The 19,733-nt window shown below is 42.7% G+C and overlaps 1 protein-coding gene across 1 annotated transcript; it reads left to right on the plus strand.

Annotated features, from left to right (window-relative positions):
* The first annotated feature begins 2,357 nt into the window (after positions 1–2,357).
* Positions 2,358–19,467, plus strand: LOC121176910 (serine/threonine-protein phosphatase PP1-beta catalytic subunit). The gene is made up of 8 exons (XM_041031044.1): positions 2,358–2,515; positions 16,078–16,209; positions 16,322–16,552; positions 16,864–16,968; positions 17,348–17,419; positions 18,255–18,406; positions 18,618–18,752; positions 18,869–19,467. Exons 1-8 carry the CDS (start codon positions 2,464–2,466, stop codon positions 18,971–18,973), a joined length of 984 nt encoding a protein of 327 aa, XP_040886978.1. The 5' UTR covers positions 2,358–2,463; the 3' UTR covers positions 18,974–19,467.
* Positions 19,468–19,733: the final 266 nt, after the last annotated feature.

The following is a 19,733-nucleotide window of genomic DNA, read 5'->3' on the forward strand; positions in this document are numbered from 1 at the left end:
CTCCACCTACATCTGTGTTCAACAGTGTTCAGGCAGTAAAGTTAGACGCAGATATAAATCACGTTTTCCGGTAAGAACAACGCAGAAATACAATGCTTATTTGAGGAACATTGTGCTGCAACTCTTTGTTTGCTTTTTGCGTAATACGCCGCTTTCCAAACTGCACTTGCTGGCTTCACTCTGCGATGCATGAAACTACAACTTTACTGTCTCCCACACGGTAGGCTATGTATTACTATTTTTTTATACAGACCAATAACAAAAAGCCTTAAAATAAAACCAGTGCACTTCATGTCCCACTTTAAAATACTATTCAGCTACAGTGAAATATATTTCTATGACCTGTGTCTAAAATATTAATATTTATCCTATATAATTTTTAAATCAACGTCAAAATTATTATTAAGTACATTAATATAGAATATAATTACCAAAACAATGGAAACCCATCTTAATTTAACAAATATTTATAAGTAAAAATCAAATTGTACCTGTACCTTTTTTTTTTTTTTTTTTGAACTTTGAAATGGTTTCCAGTTTGGCTGTGTCTTTTCTTTTGTGACATTTACTTTGTGTCTCTTTTTGCACGTACTATGTCAGAGGTTTGTTTTGGACTTCGTCTCTTTTTGGACATTGTACTGGTGGTAGCTTATTAATTAATACATGTATCACATTTAATCTACGCTTATAAATAAACATAATTATTAATAATAGAACAGATCAGATATACCATCACTATTACTACCACTACAACTACTACAACTAGTAATAAAAATAACAATTAACTTCAGTAAATGATTCATTTTAGTAATTAGTAAAGAAAAAAAGACCTATCTCGACATGCTGTTATTTTGAAGAGACGTCGCGTATTTCCGGTGTAAATATAGCTGACTTGACGGCTGCACCCCTCTGCCTTTCCTCTGCATTGCAACTTGCCACCACCCACTCAAACAGTACGGAAATACCCAGATGACGCACTTGAAAGGAACAGAAAAGTAAGTTTTGAGTGGGAGAGGCAATAACATAACTTCTGGCCTTAGTCATAACCTGGAAGAGGGTTTTAGACCGGATCCGCCTCAATCTCAGCTACAAGCTTGTTCTCAGGGTTTTCTTCTGTAAACAGACTTGTTTATGTAAAACATCCAGCTGTGGCTGTATGTTTTAAGTCTTTATGTCAATCTTCAAATACTTATTCACCTTCTGATCCCCACTACTAGTTTCCATTCAGATGGTGGCCCACACAGAAATCACCGTTCCAGGTCTCAACACTGGCAAGGCAGTAACAGTAAACATGTCCTACCTCCTCATATGAATTATTATTTGTTTCGGTTATTTTAAATTAAATTCTTCTGTTTAATCACTAAATAATCCAAAAAAAGTTTATTTGAAAAACTTTTCACAATAACTTTCAGCTGTCAGACATACTCTGCCCAGGAGAGGGCGCTGCAGGTGAATAAACCAGGACCTGCTGTCTGTGCGTTTCTCCCTTGATAATATTCCGTGACTTGCCCATAATCACGCTTCCTTCTTGTTTTCCATAATTTTCCTCATTTCAAATTTACTTTGATATCAATAAAAACTGCTTTATGAATGCAATCACGTCTGCATAGATGATCATTCTCAGAAATAAAATGGCGCTCGCCAAAATAAAAGAAGCTGAAATATCAAGTATCAAAGTTGTCAACTAAGTGTATTACATTTTTTCATTAGCCACGTATATTGTTATTATTATTATTATTATTATTATTATTAGTAGTAGTAGTAGTAGTAGTAGTAGTAGTAATAGTATTATAGCACAGTAACCTGTTGCAGTGGCACTGATGCGTTCAAAAGGTGTCAGAAAATACAAGTACGATTTGATAAAACAGCAAATAACCATTACATGAAATTAAGAAGTTGCATTTGGGTGCTCTGTTGTCCTCCCACAGTCTAAACAGTACAGATATAGGTATGAACTTTCAAATTCTGAGTGCACGCTGGGATTTTCCATGAAGGTGAGGTTACTCGTTGTATGACATTTATTTAGCACGTGAGTGTTACATTGTATGTGACTGTTGTTTATTCTTGCAGTTTTGTTTTGTCACCTTGCATCTTTGTTGTTTTGCACAAACAAAAACATTCATGCCTAAATGTGTTGTGCATTGCACCTTCACTTTGAGCGAAGTGAAATTCAGTTGAAAGCTCTGGATAAAGGGGTAGTAAGTGGACCTTGAGTTAACATTTTAAAAGTATTCGGGGTATAACTATTTCTTGGGGAAAAAAGGTTATGTATGGTATATGGAAGCTTTTCTTTCCGCCTCTGTGATAAAATCTAGAGTTTCCGTGGGGCATTTGAAGGCACCATAGTAGTTCTAAATGGGAGGCCAGTGAATGGGAGGAGGTTGGCGGTGCGTTTCTGTGCGGTGAGGCGGTGCCTTCCCTGCCTGCTCCAGACTGCGGCGGGCTCAGCTCTTCGTTACAGAAATGGCGGAGGGGGAGTTGGACGTCGACTCGCTGATTTCCAGGCTTTTAGAGGGTGAGTTCGCAGCCGTACTGGCTTTCATATTATCCTGATGTTTGCGGCTTCAGTCTCGAAGGGTTATTTAGGTTTTGTTTTGAAGCGACTGGAGAGGATAAAAAAAAGGGCCGCTTTACTTGCTAGAGCAGCCCGGGTTGGACTGAGCAGGACTAGTCCCGTTTGGTCGGTAATACGAATCACAGGCACATATTTAACCAGCCGCTGCCTCTTTCTCCTCTCTTTTTTTTAATAGATTAACTTACAGCTGATTCACACCTATGACATTTGGGTGTTTTCCGCAAATCAAATTTTGAGTGTTAAAAGTGCGGGTTCGGGGTGGAGTGGTAACAAAGTTGTAGCGGGAGGACTGCTGTGTGTACCCGGACAGGTCTGGTACAGGAGGGAGACGTGAGACCAGCCCTAAAACTACAGCTATTTCTTGTTGCTTAGATCAAACGTTGTAACGCTTGTATTACACCAGTGCTGGTGTCACCACTGTGGTATGCTGCATACAAACCAATACAGCTAAGTTGATTTTACCATCTAATAACGGCTCTGCTTATATTTCCACACACTTTTTTTTTAAAGCAAAACACACCATGATGGGCGGTAGCTTGGGCCCATATCAGTCCCAGAAGTTGACATTTGTCTTTAAACAAAGTACAGCTTGGTAAATAAAGCAAAAGTTACTGTGTTTATATGCTAATATTGCTGAATAGTAATGTTTACACAATCCACAGGCCTTGATGGTATGTCATTCTAAATAAACCTGCAGAGTTTTGTACCCTTTAACTTGTACTACTTACAAAATGAAGTAACTTTGGCTATACCACACCCCATGTCTTCTGTAATTCCACAGCCAGTACTTTAAAGGCCTTATGTGTGTGCTCATTCTTAACGTTGCCATTATTTGTGTTGAGCCGAACAGTGCATCATCCTGCAAAGGTTCCTTCATCAGTGTAACTGCAGACAGACTGTCCCCTGATCTTTACTGTCATGAAGAAAACCTTATCGTTATATATTAGTCATAACATATGATGATAAGGGGCATTTTCCAAATGCCCACAGTCTGTGTCTGTCAGTGTTGCACAAAGGTAACCTCTGTACTTTCGAAGAAAGCTTTGTTGTTGCTCCAGCACCATTGTTATGTGTTGGGTAGCCGTGGATGACTTCCTTAGCCGTGCTAGGTGAGAGATCCCGACACAGGTGAGCTGATCTGTCTGTCTTTCTCACATCTTACATTCTCTTGAGAGCATGCAGACAGTGGCCCCTCTGTTTCTTCAGTAAACACATAGACAGCCGAGGCAGTGGAGGACAAACACTCATGATCGATTGTGTGTTTAAAATCACGCACACAGACACAGTTTGTCGGAGTATGCTAATGATTGAGCGCGCTGTGGATCAGAGTGTCAGTACAACCATATCGTCTGGATTGATTGGGACTGGTTGCATAATAATAGTTGTTTGCTCTCACAGCCGTGTGAGTCTGTGTTGTCGGCTGGGCAGGACTACACTGTTATAGCTGGTTAGCTGGCTTTTTTCTTATGCAGTGACGATGAAACCTCAGTGAAGGAAATTGGAGGGATCTTGCCTTAAAGGTTTCCAGATGTGAGCCGTGAATATATCCAACCATCCATCCAGCCACTACAGCTTGCATCTGACTGGCTCATTTTTTGGTGTGAAAATACCAACTGAGGGGCCAACCCATCGCTAACAGCTTTCTGAAGGCTGATAATGATTGTTTAGCATGAGAGGACCAAGCAATAGTCTTAACTTAAAGTTTACTTTGCCCTACTTAGCAGGCGAGAGAAGCCTCTGAAAATGTATTTACACCACAGGACACAAACATGATTGATCCATGTGATCCATGAGTATAAATTCATATGAAACAAGAATCAGATTCTGCGGCAAGTGCAGTGCTGCAAACAAAGGATGTAATCTAACTGCACCATATCAGGTGGCCAGAGCAGACTGGTTCATGTTTTCTGCTTTAATATAAGAGAAACAAAGGCAAAGTGACATTAGTCTAACACAAGCAGACATATTTGGGCCACACACAGGCAGGGATACAAATGCAAACTGTCCCTGGTGTATCGGTTTGGCTTTGTAAGGGCTGCATTTTATTTTAAGACCTCTCACAGGTTTTTCCTTACTGATGAAACCTTGATATGCCTCGTCTTAGTTTACTTAACCAGATCACATCTACAGCCCGCTTCAATTAGATGCTGACTAAATGGCCTGTCAGTGGCTTTCTCCAGGAATTGAGTTCAAGAAACTCAGAGTGTTTTCACTTTGCCATATGGGGGGGATTCATTTCTTCTTCTCTGCTTCAACAGGAGGTTGGGCTCTTATGTTTTTTTTTTTTTAGTGAACTCTGGTGCCAGCCAGGAACCTACATACTCATGCACACAGACGCAGACGCAAATACGGAGGGGCTTTCTGATCTCCTATTAAATGTCAGCATGCACAGCTGTCCCTGGTAGAAATGAACCTTCCCCTTTTGGTGACACACAAACACACAAGGGTACAGTGTAAAAAGGGCAATAGTGTATTACAGTAGATTTTCAACTGACTTGTTCTTTTTACCTCTCCTATAAGGTCTCGCTATTGGGATTAGGTAGTCATGACACAGTAAGTGCATAAAAATGTATTTGGTGAAACTAGCCTGTGATGGTGATACGTAACATATAATACATGACGAGTTGTATGTTGATTGTAATAAACGACACAGGACATAGAAACACCTCCTTTTTCCTAATCCCATGGTTAGCCCGAATCAGACATTCAGATTCCCGCAAATAACAAATACACATCTAATATTAAATTTGCAGGTTTGTTTTACTGGTTACACAAAAAAAACACACCTCACTGTTGCTGTCCTGAAAATTAATGCAATCAAAATTAAGAATTTTCAGTTGCCATGGTATAATTTTTATAGATATATAAAACATTTTTTTTCCTAGGTAATTGATGCCAGTAAACTAGTTTTTGCAAATGCAAGTACGTAATAATACCTGTATTATGTGATCAACTCAGTGAGTGACATCTGCTGATTGTATCTGTTTGTTATTATTTTTTTTTTGGTACCTTGTTATACACAAAATGGACTGTCGTCCAAAGACACACACGCGTACAGTGCACGTGTCCTTCAGCCATTGTTTGGTGGAAGGGTTGAGAGGCGTTGTCTAGCCAACAGGCTAAACCTGATCGACTGACAACATGGTTTACAATCACTGAAGCCTCCTCAGTGGCCTCAGCATGCGGGTTTCTGGCCTCTCTGTTTTCCTGTGTCACTGTGAGTACGACGACTCGTCGTTTGCTGCCTTGTGACCAGTCTTGTGAGTCACAGTTATCAGGTATGCAACACAGTGGTATTCAGATAAACACACTGAAGCCGTCTGTGTGCATGAATAAAATGGCATTTGTGTGTCTGTGCATCTGTCAGGATGGTCATATTACGCAGTCAGAGTTTGAATATTAAGCCGCACTCGTGAATACATTTTCTTATTGTTGGCTACACTTGTTCAGTCTGTTCACCGGTTCACATCGGGCCCCGGTGGACTCTAACATAGTTTGCCACTTAGGGCACAGTTATAGCTGGGACTGTTAGGCATTGCTGTAATAGCACAGTAATATGGCAGCTGTTGTGAGATGGAGCTTATGTTTGTATTCAATGCATGGGAGGCTGCATGCACATGATAAATATGTATGTTTGATGGTTAATCCCAACACAAAGGTATTCACAACTGTCTTATCCAGTGTGTAGTTGATTAAAGAAAAACAGTGGTTAATAGGCAGTTAGGTGTGTAATCACCGGGGTGTAATGTCCTATCACTGTGGTGGGGAAAAAAAAATCAATACCGTCACAGCCACATTACACAGTACTGCATGACACTGTGGGAAATCAATCATCATCTGCTCTTTCAGTACAACTCTCAGTTGCATGTTTCAGATTTCACAGCAGAATCACTACGGTTGTTTACGGCTGTATTCGTAGAAGCCCTTCAGTCGTCTCCACACAGCTGCACATTTCCTTCTTCTGTGTGTTTGCATGCAGTTTGTTTGTTAGCCTACGTTGTGTTTTTCTGTTTATTTGTTGAGCTCTCCTCACCTGGCCCCTCCTCCTCATTAGTTTTTTTATTAGTGCTGTGATCCAGCAAAGCAGCTATTACAGGCCCCAGCTTTCCCAGCGTGCCCATGCTAAGCCCGCACCGGCCCGGGCTTTAGCGACAACAGGCCCTCTGTCTGGCCTGCCAGCACAGGTGGCCCTTAGGCTTTATGTGGCACAATCAGCACCACAGCCCCCATACAGCAGCCAGTGAGAGCGGGAAGGCAGGGTGGAAAGTTGCATTTTGGAGCCATTTTGTCATTTTGGTTTATGGGCAAAGACGCCTGCCAAGTTGTAACCCAGTACGGGTACATAAAATCTCTAAAAGTGTATTCCTCTGCTTAGGAGCTGTCCTGGATGTGTTTGTCACTGAGTGTCGAACTGCACAGATTTTGGATGATCAGCATTCACTGCAGCCCAACAGTTTATTTTCTGTTATATAAGGAATCATGGCCATTATATTCAAATATAGAGAATGATACTGTTTAGTAGGGGTTATATGGATTATTTAACTCACCTCTAACACGATCGATTTCAGTGTTTTCAGAACAAACAAATTCTTTTTAGAGACTTTATTAAATCAGCTAAATTCATTAAGTTCAGTAATTGACTATGTAACTTTTGCTGAGCAGCCGCTGCTGTGGCTGTGAGTGCCAATTAAAGGATAAGAATAGTTAACATTAGTCACCATTAGTTACTGGTCATACCAGACCAAGTAAGGCATCCAGAAGACTGTGATTTATCAGTGTTGCTCTTTTTTCTTTGCCCCTTTTAGGAGCTTTTCTGTCCCAACTACAATTATGATGCCATCTGCTGAGAGTTATATATGGATATATAATACACCGCAGTTTAAAGTGCACCATTAGGTCTTTGTTCTGCTCTTTCATGCTGCGTTTTGCATTGGTGTCACCCTGCTTGTTTTCGTCGGACGTGGAGGATTGCTGCTGTGTTGCGTGGTGTTGAGGCTGCTGGCGTGGCACTCTGTTATGGAAACAACAATGGTGGAGCCTGTGCAGTGGGGAGCGTTCACCCCCTGGCACCAAACGTGGCACAGAGCTCACCCCGGCTTTTCAGCTGCCCAGCTAGGCTTTCCGATAAAACCCTCCCTCCCCTCTCTGTCCATTCTCTCCCTCGCCTCCTGTGTCTCCTCCACGCAAGTTTCAGTTTCTCTCTCCACTTCTCTCGTTTTCTTCTCCTCTCCATGTCTCTCTCTTTCTCTGTCTACAGCCATGCCTCCTGTTTATTTCTCCCTTCGCCTCTCCTCTCAATTTCATCCTTTCTCTCGCCCCACAAAGACATCCATTCACCCGTGGCACTTAAAGGCGAACAAAACGTCCTCTGAAAATGCAAAGCCTGGACAGAAATGCCATCACAGTCAGGATTTCTGCCTTAAGATTCGCTCCCACTCTCCTCACCAGAGTTACTTTGTGTTTCTCGTTCACTGAGGGGTCACTGTTTTCCATCGCCCCTGTGTGGGAGAGGGTTAGATGGAGGAGTGGAGGGGAGCTGCTGGCGTCGAGCCCAGTTGGAAAGAATAGAGAATGGAGGTGGAGAGCTAAAAAAGGTCTGACGGGGCATCTTTATTGGTGCTGCGAGGTGCAGCAGTGAGTAAAACATGCACAGTCATACCTGCTTAAAAAAAACTGTGGGTCAGCTTGATCCATTAGAAGATTATTTAAATATCTTTTTTTGGCAGTTACAGGAAATGAAAAATAATGTATTTTTTTGTTTTTTTTTTTGCTTAACTTGTCTACAAACCCACAGGGAATTTTCTCCTGACTGCACCCCCCCCCTCAGCTCCACCAAACATTTCAGTATCTTTCACTTAATGTTGTGCACTAATGTTGCTCTGTGTTTTCAGGATATATGTATGAGCCGAATGAGACATTTTTGCTACAAAGATGCTATCAGATGATAGCATCTCCTCCACGCATACAAAGATGCTATCAGATGATAGCATCTTTGAGTCACATCATGAGTCAGTGTGATTTCTTAAAAACTAGGTACTTTAAAAGTATGATTTTGGTATCTGTGCCAAAATGTGAAAACATCATCCAACCTTTTTGTCTCGTTGCGTCTCTATGTTGCAGCGTAGAGACCTTGCACATTTCTAATTAAAATATTAATAAGTTAGAGACGAGATGAACTATGTTCTGGTGCAAATTCAGCCACGGACAGTAATAAAGCAACAATAACTACAGCACTAGAATATACCAAGCAGACAGGATTTCAACAAAAAACGTATTACAAGCTTTACAAATGTAGTTTTCATTGTAAAGCTGTTTTACTGCACCTAAAACAAAGAACAGACTGAAAAGCGTGCTAACAGCTCAACAGTTGAATAATTGACTTATAGGGGTCAGCCCTATTTTTAAGCTCCTGATATTGCGCTGACATCAGTGTGTGTTTTCTTGTTGATGTGAATGGGCTTACGCAGCTCTTTGCCAGTGCAGCTGACAGCCGTTACATTGTTGTGGACCTTCACCCAGTGACGGAGCCCTGGGCCCGTGCCTGGCTGGTCTTGTTCTTTCTCCATCGCATACGACAAACAGAGCCTTCAAGCACTCCCTCTTTGTCCTGGCTGACTAGCCTACTTCCTCCTTCCTCCGTATAGTAGCGCCCATATATGGTAATGGCTCGAAGAGGCGATCTGTGTGCAATTTACTTATCTTTCTGTCCCTCTCTAACCCACACAAGTTCAAATGAACTCTGCTTTTTTAAGTGAATGGAAAAGTAGCTGACCTCCTTGACCCTCAGCAAGGAGTCTCTAACCAGTGAAGCAGAAGAAATGATAACTGAAGAAAACTTCTTTTAGACAACTACCCCTTTTGGCCTTTTAGATATAAATATCTTTACACATAAATACTTTCTACTGGCGGTTTTGAGAAACACACTGATAAAACAATCCACAGACAATAAAAAGTAAACTCTTCAGCCTCTGACTGTGTAGAAAGCTCCAGCTCTGGTCTGTTTCCAAAACTCCTCTCGCAGGCCTGTACCTACTACCACATCCCTTTTGTCTTTGCACTAACTTAACTCAGTCATAGTTTGACTGTTTGCTCACGCATGTCGTAACATCCCTCTGGTGTGGTTCAACATGCGGCATAATGGAGGGTTGGGCAGTAACCATGATCCTCCCAAATATTTAGTGAATTAAATTGCCAAATGCCTGGAAGCTGGACTTTAATTCAGGGAACAGTGGCTCATTTTTACTTACAAAGATAAAGCACTGTAACAAAGGTTAGCGAGCAGTGTTGGGCGGTAGCGCATTAAGACTGTAATAATAGGTTCTCTCAGCAATGGGTGGTTTAACAAACTATCTCAGTTTATATATCAGTAACCACATTAGTTAAGGAAAATAAGGAAAGGACAAGAATAATGTTGCACAACCATAATGACAGAGCACATCAAGAGTTTAGTCCTGATTGATTATCGCGGTTTATGTTTTAATAAATTTAACTACTTTGATAAAGTAAAGCATTTGCTTTCTTTTTCTTCTCTTAACATTATATTGAAATAAATATCTTTGGATTTTTTGCACTTCTAGTCGGACAAATCAAGACACTTGATGACATCGGTGTTATGTAGGCCAAATGATTTACTAAGGAAATACTCAGAGGATCAATTAATTATGAAAAACAATCATGAGTTGCAGCTCTAAACAGACCAGTTTGCATCTGCAAATTTAGGGCTCGAGCTAATGAAAATCTACAATGTTGACTGATCGACAAAATAATAAAATGGATGAGTCGAGAAAAATACCAGTTACAGTGATCATTCAGATATTCAGATATAACAAAGACAATCATTATTGGAGCCCTAATGGTCTTTTCCTGGCAATTAAAGTGTAGACTACATTAGTATAGTTATTCACTTATATCATGCTATGCATATATAGCAGAAGAAAATAAGAACAATCTTTAAAATTCAAGGCCTAAAAAGTCCAATTAGTCCAGCTTTAGATCTGTGAAAATGCTGTGGTTTCCTCGTGCATGCTTTCCTAGTGAAGTATCATGTTAGTCACAGTCCTAATGACCTAAGTTCAATCCAGAACCCTGGTTATAAAAAATAGAAAACATTTTAAACAGTGTTGGATTTTGATGGAATTTGCAGATGCCCTGGTCAGAGTATATCCCAGGCTACAGTTAAGCCCAGTACAGTCAGAGCTGTGACCGTCCGAAGGGTCTGGGAGCTGTCTGGAATGCAAAGAGGGCTCTGGGAGGGGAATGAGGTGTCAGCATCTGACGTCAGCACAGTTCACTGGCAAGGCGGAGGAGGAGGAGGCTGGTGACCCAGGAGTTCAGTCACAGCCAAGAATGCAACGTGAAGATAAATAGATGAAGGGGGGTAAAAAAAAAAAAAGGGGGTGGTAAGGAAGAGATGAAGGAGGTCTGGGAAAAAGAAACAGCAGTGCAGTGCAGTGCAGCGATCTTCGGATCAAGCTAGAGAAAGTGCGCAGCGTTCAGTTTGAAGAGGTCAGAGCGTGACCAAACCCGGAGTTAAAAGCCTGGGGAAACAGACACATCTACCTGACCAAATTAGGAGGGATAAACTGGAACATAGAGAGGTTTCTCAAAGAAGAGATTTGCTCTGATCTTGCGTAAGAACCAGCTGCGAAAAGCTAGTGGAACATCAGCTTCCCCCCCAGTTCAAACAAGGCTGTCAGGAAGTGGAGCTCAACAGCTGTGTTAGCCAGCAACCTCTTTCATTCTCACTGCTACCACTGAGAAAGTAGTGACACTCACTGATAAACACTATGTCATTGTGTGAGTCTGTATGTATTTGATTGTACGGTGTGTTGCCTTTGCCGGTCTGCAAACAAAAGTATCTTTCCAAGTTCCAGATCAACTTTAGAGCTACAACTAACAAATATTTTCATTTCTCAATTATTCAGTTAATCATTTGATAAATTAAATGTAACAAAATAGTGATAAGGATATTCAGTTGAATATCATAGAAGACCAGCAAATTTCACATTTGCATGGCTGGAACCAGCGAGCCTTCTGCATTTTGCATTAATAAAATTATTTACCCATTTAGCTGATTATTAACATTTTTGCTAACTAGTTTCCCATTGATTAACTGATTAACCAGCTGACCTTTTCAGCCATATTGAATTAGCACTTTTTCAGTCAGATGCTTTTACACTGCTCACAGTCTTGCTGCAAGCTATTCCCGCAGGGGTGTAACCATGGTATAGACAATGGGGAGGACAATGAATGAAATCATACACTTGTACAAAAAATTAAACGTGCTCTACTAAGGTCCATTATAATTTGCATTACACTTTCTCACCTGATCATCTGTGTCTCCAGAGCATGTCCCTGTCTGGCCACTGCTTTCAGCAAAGCTCTCCCTCGTCCTGTCTCTGTGCTGCCTGCATTGTGACCAGACACCATTATTTTACCAGAGGAACAATGACTCACCTCGATGATCATGTTAATTTGATAGACTGAATATTCTGCTTTTATTATTAGTTTTACTTACTTTAGCATCATCATGCTGTTTAAATAGCTATATAGTACATGTACAATGAGAACAAAGTGAAAATACTCCATTACAAGTAAAATTACGATATAAAAAAAGTCACATAAGTATCAGCAGCAAATTGAAGTTAAAATGTTAAGGTTTTTGAATATTTACTGAAATGAAACCATGTGAGAAGTTTAAGGAAAAATCACTCTGTGTGTGTGTTTGAGGAGATTATAACTCACGGATATCTGAAATGTGACCCTGGTTACACAGTGCTCTTTGTAAGAGGACAACAAAGTTGGAAACCACCGGTTTACTCTTTCACAATGCGTTATTTTAAAAGCTTGTTTTATTATCCACTGTGTAAAAACTTTATCTGAAAAGTAACCAGTAACTAAAGCTGTCAAATAAATGTAGTGAAGTACAAGTGCCTCAAAATTGTACTTAAGTACAGTACTTGAGTAAATCTACTCTGTTACTTTCCACTACTGACAGCAGTAAGAGTTAGCTGAAACGTTACCCAGTGGCTCATATACTAAGCTAATGTTACCTGTTCAGGTGTCTTGTTACGTACTGCCTGTCGGTCCTTCTTTCTCCGTTTTTGACCGTTGTTTCATCCATTTGTTCACCTCCACTGACTGACTGAATGTAAAAACCCGTCAAATTAACACCATAACACAAAACGACGCGCTAAACCAGCCGAAGGAGTTTTGTGTGCTAGCTAACCACGGGCGGAACCAAGTGTTCTACTGGGAGGGGGGAGTTACATACTTCTATTTTACTTAGCAAATAACTAGAAAAAGACCTGTTGACAGGGTTTATAAACAGAGGACAAACTCACAGAACAAATTTTGTTCGCAGAATTGATACCCTGAGTCCTACACTTCCCATAATGCAGCCTGTTTGTAACTCTTATGTCATACATTTGTAGTCTCCAAAATCCCGAGTCAAGATGAACCTGATGAGATCGCAGTGTCATCATCGGGCTTATTTTCTCAGACGTGACAGAGCTCCTCCAGAGCCACGGAGGACCTCACACAGCTGCTGTCACAGGCTGAGCGCTGCTCCTCATGACTCCCAAAATATTTAGCTAGCAGGCAAGTTGCTACCTGTTGCCCTCACACTTCTGTTGAGTGTGTGGTTGTGTGAGTGTGTGTAGAGCAACAGGCTGGGCAGGCTGTTTCTGCTTTTTGAGTCATGCACGCCTGATGAGAGACAAGAAGAACAGTATGTTTCGTTGTCTACTGACCTGCTGTGACACTCAATAGTAACATTTACAGTTTAATTGTAATATTTATATTTTCTATCTGATTCAGAGCTGAAGCGCAGCTTCAGTAGTATCGAGGTGAAGTAGTATTTGCTTACCACCAAAATAAAGTTTGTGTGTGTGTGTGTGTGTGTGTGTCAGGTCTCTTGTCGGGTTTCCTTCACTGCTGTCAGATGCAGCACATGTTAGTATGCAGGGTGTGGGTTAGCAGAGATGCCACTTAATCTGCAAATCAGCTCCTTTCCCCCCCCCTTGAGATACAGCAGCAGCTCTGCTCACCAACACCTTTGCAGGCTGGAAAATGGTCTTGCTGGGTTGCTATGGTGATCAGATGTGGGTACCACCTCCTCTCTCTCTCTCTCTCTCTCTCTCTCTCTCTCTCTCTCCTCTCTCTCTCTCTCTCTCTCTCTCTCTCTCTCTCTCTCTCTCTCTCTCTCTCTCTCTCTCTCTCTCTCTCTCTCTCTCTCGTCTCAGTGTCTCTCGCTCCCTCTCTCTCTCGCTGGGGAAGCTGCAGTGCAGTGGTGACAGAGTAAAGGATGCCGGGATACCTCCCCACAAGCCCATTGTGGTATGATCTGAAGTCAAGGTCACTGGATCACAGAGTGTGTATGTTTGGGTGTGTATATGTTTGTCTTTGTCGAGGGTTTGTGTGTGTGTGTGTGAAGGAGGAGGCAGAGAAATTGAAGCGTATGTATGTGTGTGTTCCCGGCTCTCCCTTAACCATATGATGAAAGGGGATCCTCCCAGGCAAGTGGAACTAGTGGTGCTGGTTGCAGTCTCTGTCGTCTGTGTGTGTGTGTCCGTCCTATATCAGGCCTCCCTCCCTGTCAGCTGAGCTAGCACAGACCTGCAAACGCGTCATCGCACAGCTGAAAGGGAGGGGTGTGAAATCATTCAGTGGACACAGGCACTCCTTGTTTGTGTATTGTGCTCACTGAAGGATATGTTGTGCATAAAGACCAATAATACAGCATGTTTGTGTTTCTGAACCACAGGAGGACTTTAAGGGCACAGTGACCCTGAGTTTTGCAGCATTAAAATGTCAGAAATTCTCCACAGGGTTTGGCTCAGGCGATGGTTTTTTTGTGTTTATGGTTACCTGTGAAATCCTACCTTTGGACAGTTTAAATATAGCCTCAGTCTCACCCTTCAGGTGGGGTGTGTGTGTGTGTGTGTGTGTGATGGCAGGTTGTGCTCTGCTGGGGGTGGAGGAGGCAGACAAGTGTTTATCGTCTAAGGTCGACAGGCAGAAATAGCAGGGTCACGTTGCGCGCATACACGTACACACACAGAATACCTTTAGAGCTGCTAGCTTCAGACGGGAGTCACCTGCAGGAATCTGACACACATACCTGCTCTCATACACTCTTTGTTGCAGAGGATAAAGACTTCTACATACTTTATTTCTCCTTTAAAAAAAAAACAAGCTCAGCTGGCTGTGAAGCCATAGGACTCCTCTGACCACGTCTCTTTGATTTACCTATTAAGTGGCGTTTGACCCCTGCTTGGATTTCCATCATGTTGCTGTGGTGTCATCTGACAGCAGCAAGTCTTAGTCAGCTGTGGCCCACTTCTGTGGTTTACCAAGCAGGAGGGAAAAGAGGAGGCGTCCTTGATGCTGCCACTCATCTGAGCACAGGGAGAGTATATAGGGCAGGCGGCAAACCATGGAAATACTGCAGGGAAAGTTGGAAATTGCAAAGGTTAGCTGTATGTGGTCGTCAGGGCTGGTTTATATGTGTCAGCTTTCAAAGCTGTCAGACAGCGGCCATGCTTGTACGTGAGTTTTCAAAGCACCGTCAGGAAATCAGAAGATTTCCAGAGGCCATTTAGTGCCTGACGTGCAGGAATATTATTCATAAATAATGCAAAGCTCTTTATTTGGCAAGGTGAACAGTCTGACACATGCTCTGTGCTCGGAGGAAAAGTTTGATGATGCGTTGGGTTACTTTCAGTTAACGTTTTGCATATTATAATCCATCCTATAACCCCTAATGTATAATTCTGTTGCTTTCATTTCCTTTTACACTGCAGTGCTGACAGTGTACAGTATGTACTGCATATGTAGGCCAGCTCATAGGCAACTGCTTCACATAGTAATTTGCTTATCAGAATGAAACAGGTTGCACAGCTACTCTTCAGTATTCTATCATGTGAGGGTTTCTGGCTTCTATATATAATAACCATTCAATTTCATCATCAGTTAACACCGGTGCCAAATCACCGGTTCTGGTGATGGTCTGGTGGTCGCTTGTCTAAGATCTCCCACCACTGATCTTTCTGTGGGTACTTTTTAAGAGTAAACTCATTTATTAAGTTTTATTAATCACCTGTAATTGACTTGCTGACTTTAATACAAGTCATGGAGTCAATGACGTGGAGGCTGGGAGCTCCATGTCAGCTCAGTGACCCCCCACCCCCCCCCACCCCTTACTCTTTTCCTGTTACACAACAGGAAACGTCTCCAAAAACACTCCCAGCAACATCAACAAAGCCCACACGGGCTATTTCCATCCTCTGTCTGTTGACTAAACCCTGCCTCCCATATTTAGTTTGAAGTTGATTTAAAAACTCACCCTGTGGGAGGTGATGTGCACAGCGATCAACAGTCGTATCCTTGAGAGAAACTTCTGGGAAAAATGTTACAGAGAACAGTCCCATAGGAACAATGTATACCTGAGAGCCTGAGACACACAGTTTAACCTTACTGCATCTCTCCTTTCCCTCCATTAGTGCGAGGATGTCGTCCAGGGAAGATTGTCCAGATGACGGAGGCTGAGGTGCGGGGCCTCTGCATCAAGTCCCGGGAGATCTTCCTCAGTCAGCCGATCCTTCTGGAGCTGGAGGCGCCGCTCAAAATCTGTGGTCAGTAACCTCCCGGTTAACCTTGATCTTCGAAGCTGTACTTTATAATCTGTCCTGTCTTTATCCCCCGTGCCTCCTTCCTTAATCCATCACTGCTTCCTCTCCATCCTAGGTGACATCCACGGACAGTACACAGACCTGCTGAGGCTCTTTGAGTATGGCGGCTTCCCCCCCGAGGCCAACTACCTGTTCCTGGGCGACTACGTGGACAGAGGGAAGCAGTCTCTGGAGACCATCTGCCTGCTGCTGGCATACAAGATCAAATACCCCGAGAACTTCTTCCTGCTCAGGGGCAACCACGAGTGCGCCTCCATCAACCGCATCTACGGCTTCTACGACGAGTGTGAGTGCTGTGACACAGAAGCGGAGTGTGTTTTCATTTTCAGTTCCTCTCTTGTTCCATTGTGGTAGAACTAGTTCCATTATGTGTTAATGCAGAGAGACGAGCAGATAAACATCAAACCGACTCAGAGCAAAAAAAAAATTTTAAATATAATAACATATATATAATTGATTGGGTAAATAATGAATTAATTTAATCCAGATTAAATCCCTGAGTCTCAAGACTAAACTCGTAAAAAAAACGCTGTGAACAGCCTTTTATGGTTCTGCGCCCTGAGGCCTCCTGACTCATGGTCTTGTTGATGTTAACAGGTAAACGCAGATTCAACATCAAGCTGTGGAAGACTTTCACCGACTGTTTCAACTGCCTGCCCATCGCCGCCATAGTGGACGAGAAGATCTTCTGCTGTCATGGAGGTATTCCTGTTCCTGTTCCTGATCGCTGTGCATGTTTGTGGGTGCTTGTGTTTTGATATTTGCAGCATTTCTCGAGCTGAAGTCCTCGGTGCGCGTGCCCTCGCTCTTGTTTTGTCCTCAGAGCTCACAGTAGACCTGTCTGTCCAAACTTAGCTCAGTGCTCTCCTGTCATTGCTTACACAATATGAGACCTGCAGCATGAAAGATAAAGTTCCTGACCCCTTCTAAGCTTTCCGTGTCTTTGCTTACTAATCTGATGTGAGGTAAATGGGTCACAGCAAGTTTATAGCTTTACTGATAGCAGTTAATACCTGCACGGGATGAAGAGATTTACAAACCGTGATGATTTGGCGTCATTGTGTTGCTGCGTCGCCCGCAGGTCTCTCTCCTGACCTGCAGTCTATGGAGCAGATCAGACGCATCATGAGACCCACAGATGTGCCTGACACAGGTAGGTCACCATGCATGCACACACACACACACGCACACACACACAGCAGGCCAGGTGTTTTTCAGGTCATTGTCCCAGGTAACATCTGCATAGAAGGTGAAGAGGGAGGTGTTCTTCAATCAGAATCAGAAGCCGCAGCATCACTTTGCCCAGGGGGTGACCGATCTCTGCCGTGGTTCTGGCAGAGTCTGGGGTTTGCTTTTCTCGGGTAGGGGGGCTGATCGCGTCAGTGTGGGAGAGCCTCAGCCTCCATGAGCATTACACAGATTACTACAGGACATTAGACCAAATGTTACAGGGGACTTTTAAAGCCTTTGACAGAAACCTCACAGCGAGATCATCATTATTTCTTTGCCACTGTAAGAAATACATAGTTCTTTGTAAGTCGTAGTAAAGCCAGTGGAAGTGAAGCCTCTCTCAGTCTGACTCTTTGCCCTCTTTATTAAACCTGGTTGTTCTTGTCCTTATAAGGCAGCCAGTGTTCAGACCCTGGCAGCCACTGTCTCTCAGATCCTCTTATGGTCTTTCAGGGAGACTCCAAGTGTCTGGATGTGAAGAATGTGTGTGTGTATATATACAAAAGGAAGCCTGAGTGTTTTAATGTAAAGGTGACTTCCTGAAGGAATGGAGCTGGTGGATTTATCTTAAAATGCACAGAGAGTTTATTTTAATCTGTGACCCAGTTATGAGTGTTTGATCACAGGTCAGACATGGAGGTGAATCATCTTTCATTTTTTCCTGTGTGTATGCAACAGTTCACTCCTCTGTCAGCAGCATTAAAAAGGGGGTGGTGGTGTAGTATGATGTAGTTCAAACTGTGTATTCCTGGCCCCAGGCCTCCTGTGTGATCTGCTGTGGTCAGACCCAGACAAGGACGTCCAGGGCTGGGGAGAGAACGACCGCGGCGTCTCCTTCACCTTTGGAGCTGATGTGGTCAGCAAGTTCCTGAACCGCCACGACCTGGACCTCATCTGCAGAGCCCACCAGGTCCTTGACCAAAACACACATCCTCATTATTCAACCATTTAAATGCACAGCAAACCGCCTCCTTTAACCATAACAGGAACTGGACTGGTTTATCAGGCTTCCTAGAAATCAAGCATGTAGTTGTGTTTTAACACAGCCATGTTTTATCAGAAGGTATACCATGTTATCAGCTCTGCACGGAGTAATGTTCCTGTGTGTCTGACGCCCCCAGGTGGTAGAAGACGGTTACGAGTTCTTTGCCAAGCGGCAGCTGGTGACTCTGTTCTCGGCTCCAAACTACTGCGGAGAGTTCGACAACGCCGGCGGCATGATGAGCGTGGACGAAACCCTGATGTGCTCCTTCCAGGTGATGACATCCACTGCACAGAACACACAAATGAGAAACACAAACTCTGAAGTAACATTAGCACAACTGCACCACTGGAGTCATTTAAAAGCTAATGCTTCGGTGCTTGTTCCCAGATCCTGAAGCCATCTGAGAAGAAAGCCAAGTATCAGTACGGAGGGATGAACTCGGGTCGGCCCGTCACTCCTCCCCGCACAGCCCAACCTCCAAAGAAGCGATGAAGAAGGACGGCGGGAGGAGGAGACGGAACGCGAGAGCCGACTGTCAACGACTGTCTCCTGTTGGCTTTTCACAACATAAGTAAAAGCAAAACACTTGGCGGAGGAGAAAACAGACGAACACAGCTGTTTTAAAAGACACACCCGAACCCGTCTTTCATTCAAGTTTTTATTTCTTTATCTCCCTCTGAACTGCTGTCACACACTCTCCTTCTTCCTCAGTGCTTTTCTTCCTCTGCAACTGTGTAACATTTTTAAAAACAAGTGTTAAAAGATGAAAATGAGAAAACAAATATGAGGGTGTCATTCTGTAGCATATCGGAGTGTTTCTTTTTTTTTTTTTGTCTATTTGTCCTTTTGCCCTTTTTTTTTTTTTGGACAACAGAATGACAGCTAGTTTAGTTTACCACATCTCCTTACTTCCCTGCCTGTACAGACACAACAGGTATTAATGACGACTGCTGGGTTTTCAATAAATAATACAGGGAATAAATCCATTGGGATGTTCTGTGTGGTTCTTACAGTGAAAACGATGAAATGTGACACAAAACCTGGATGTAAACAGCGCAACAAGAGCGAAAAATAAGAATTATGTTTGAGAAGTTCAGCTTTTCGTTTAAAGGCGTTTAAATAATCCAGGCTAACACGTTGTTAGCCAGCTGTAATTATCTTTTTAATTCTCTTTTGCAAAGCAGATAGTTTTGATTCAGATCTGGGATTAACATATGCTGAATAATGGTGCACTCAAATATTATAACTGAAA

This window comes from Toxotes jaculatrix, chromosome 23 (assembly GCF_017976425.1).
Source record: "Toxotes jaculatrix isolate fToxJac2 chromosome 23, fToxJac2.pri, whole genome shotgun sequence".
In the NCBI taxonomy this organism is placed as follows: domain Eukaryota; kingdom Metazoa; phylum Chordata; class Actinopteri; family Toxotidae; genus Toxotes; species Toxotes jaculatrix.

Bases quoted from the DNA above. Each gene is read 5' to 3' on its own strand.
- LOC121176910 (XM_041031044.1), top strand. From the start codon at position 2,464: ATGGCGGAGGGGGAGTTGGACGTCGACTCGCTGATTTCCAGGCTTTTA. The intron at 16,210-16,321 runs GTCAGTAACCTC...TCTCCATCCTAG, and splicing joins GGCGCCGCTCAAAATCTGTG to GTGACATCCACGGACAGTAC. The intron at 16,969-17,347 runs GTATTCCTGTTC...CGTCGCCCGCAG, and splicing joins GATCTTCTGCTGTCATGGAG to GTCTCTCTCCTGACCTGCAG.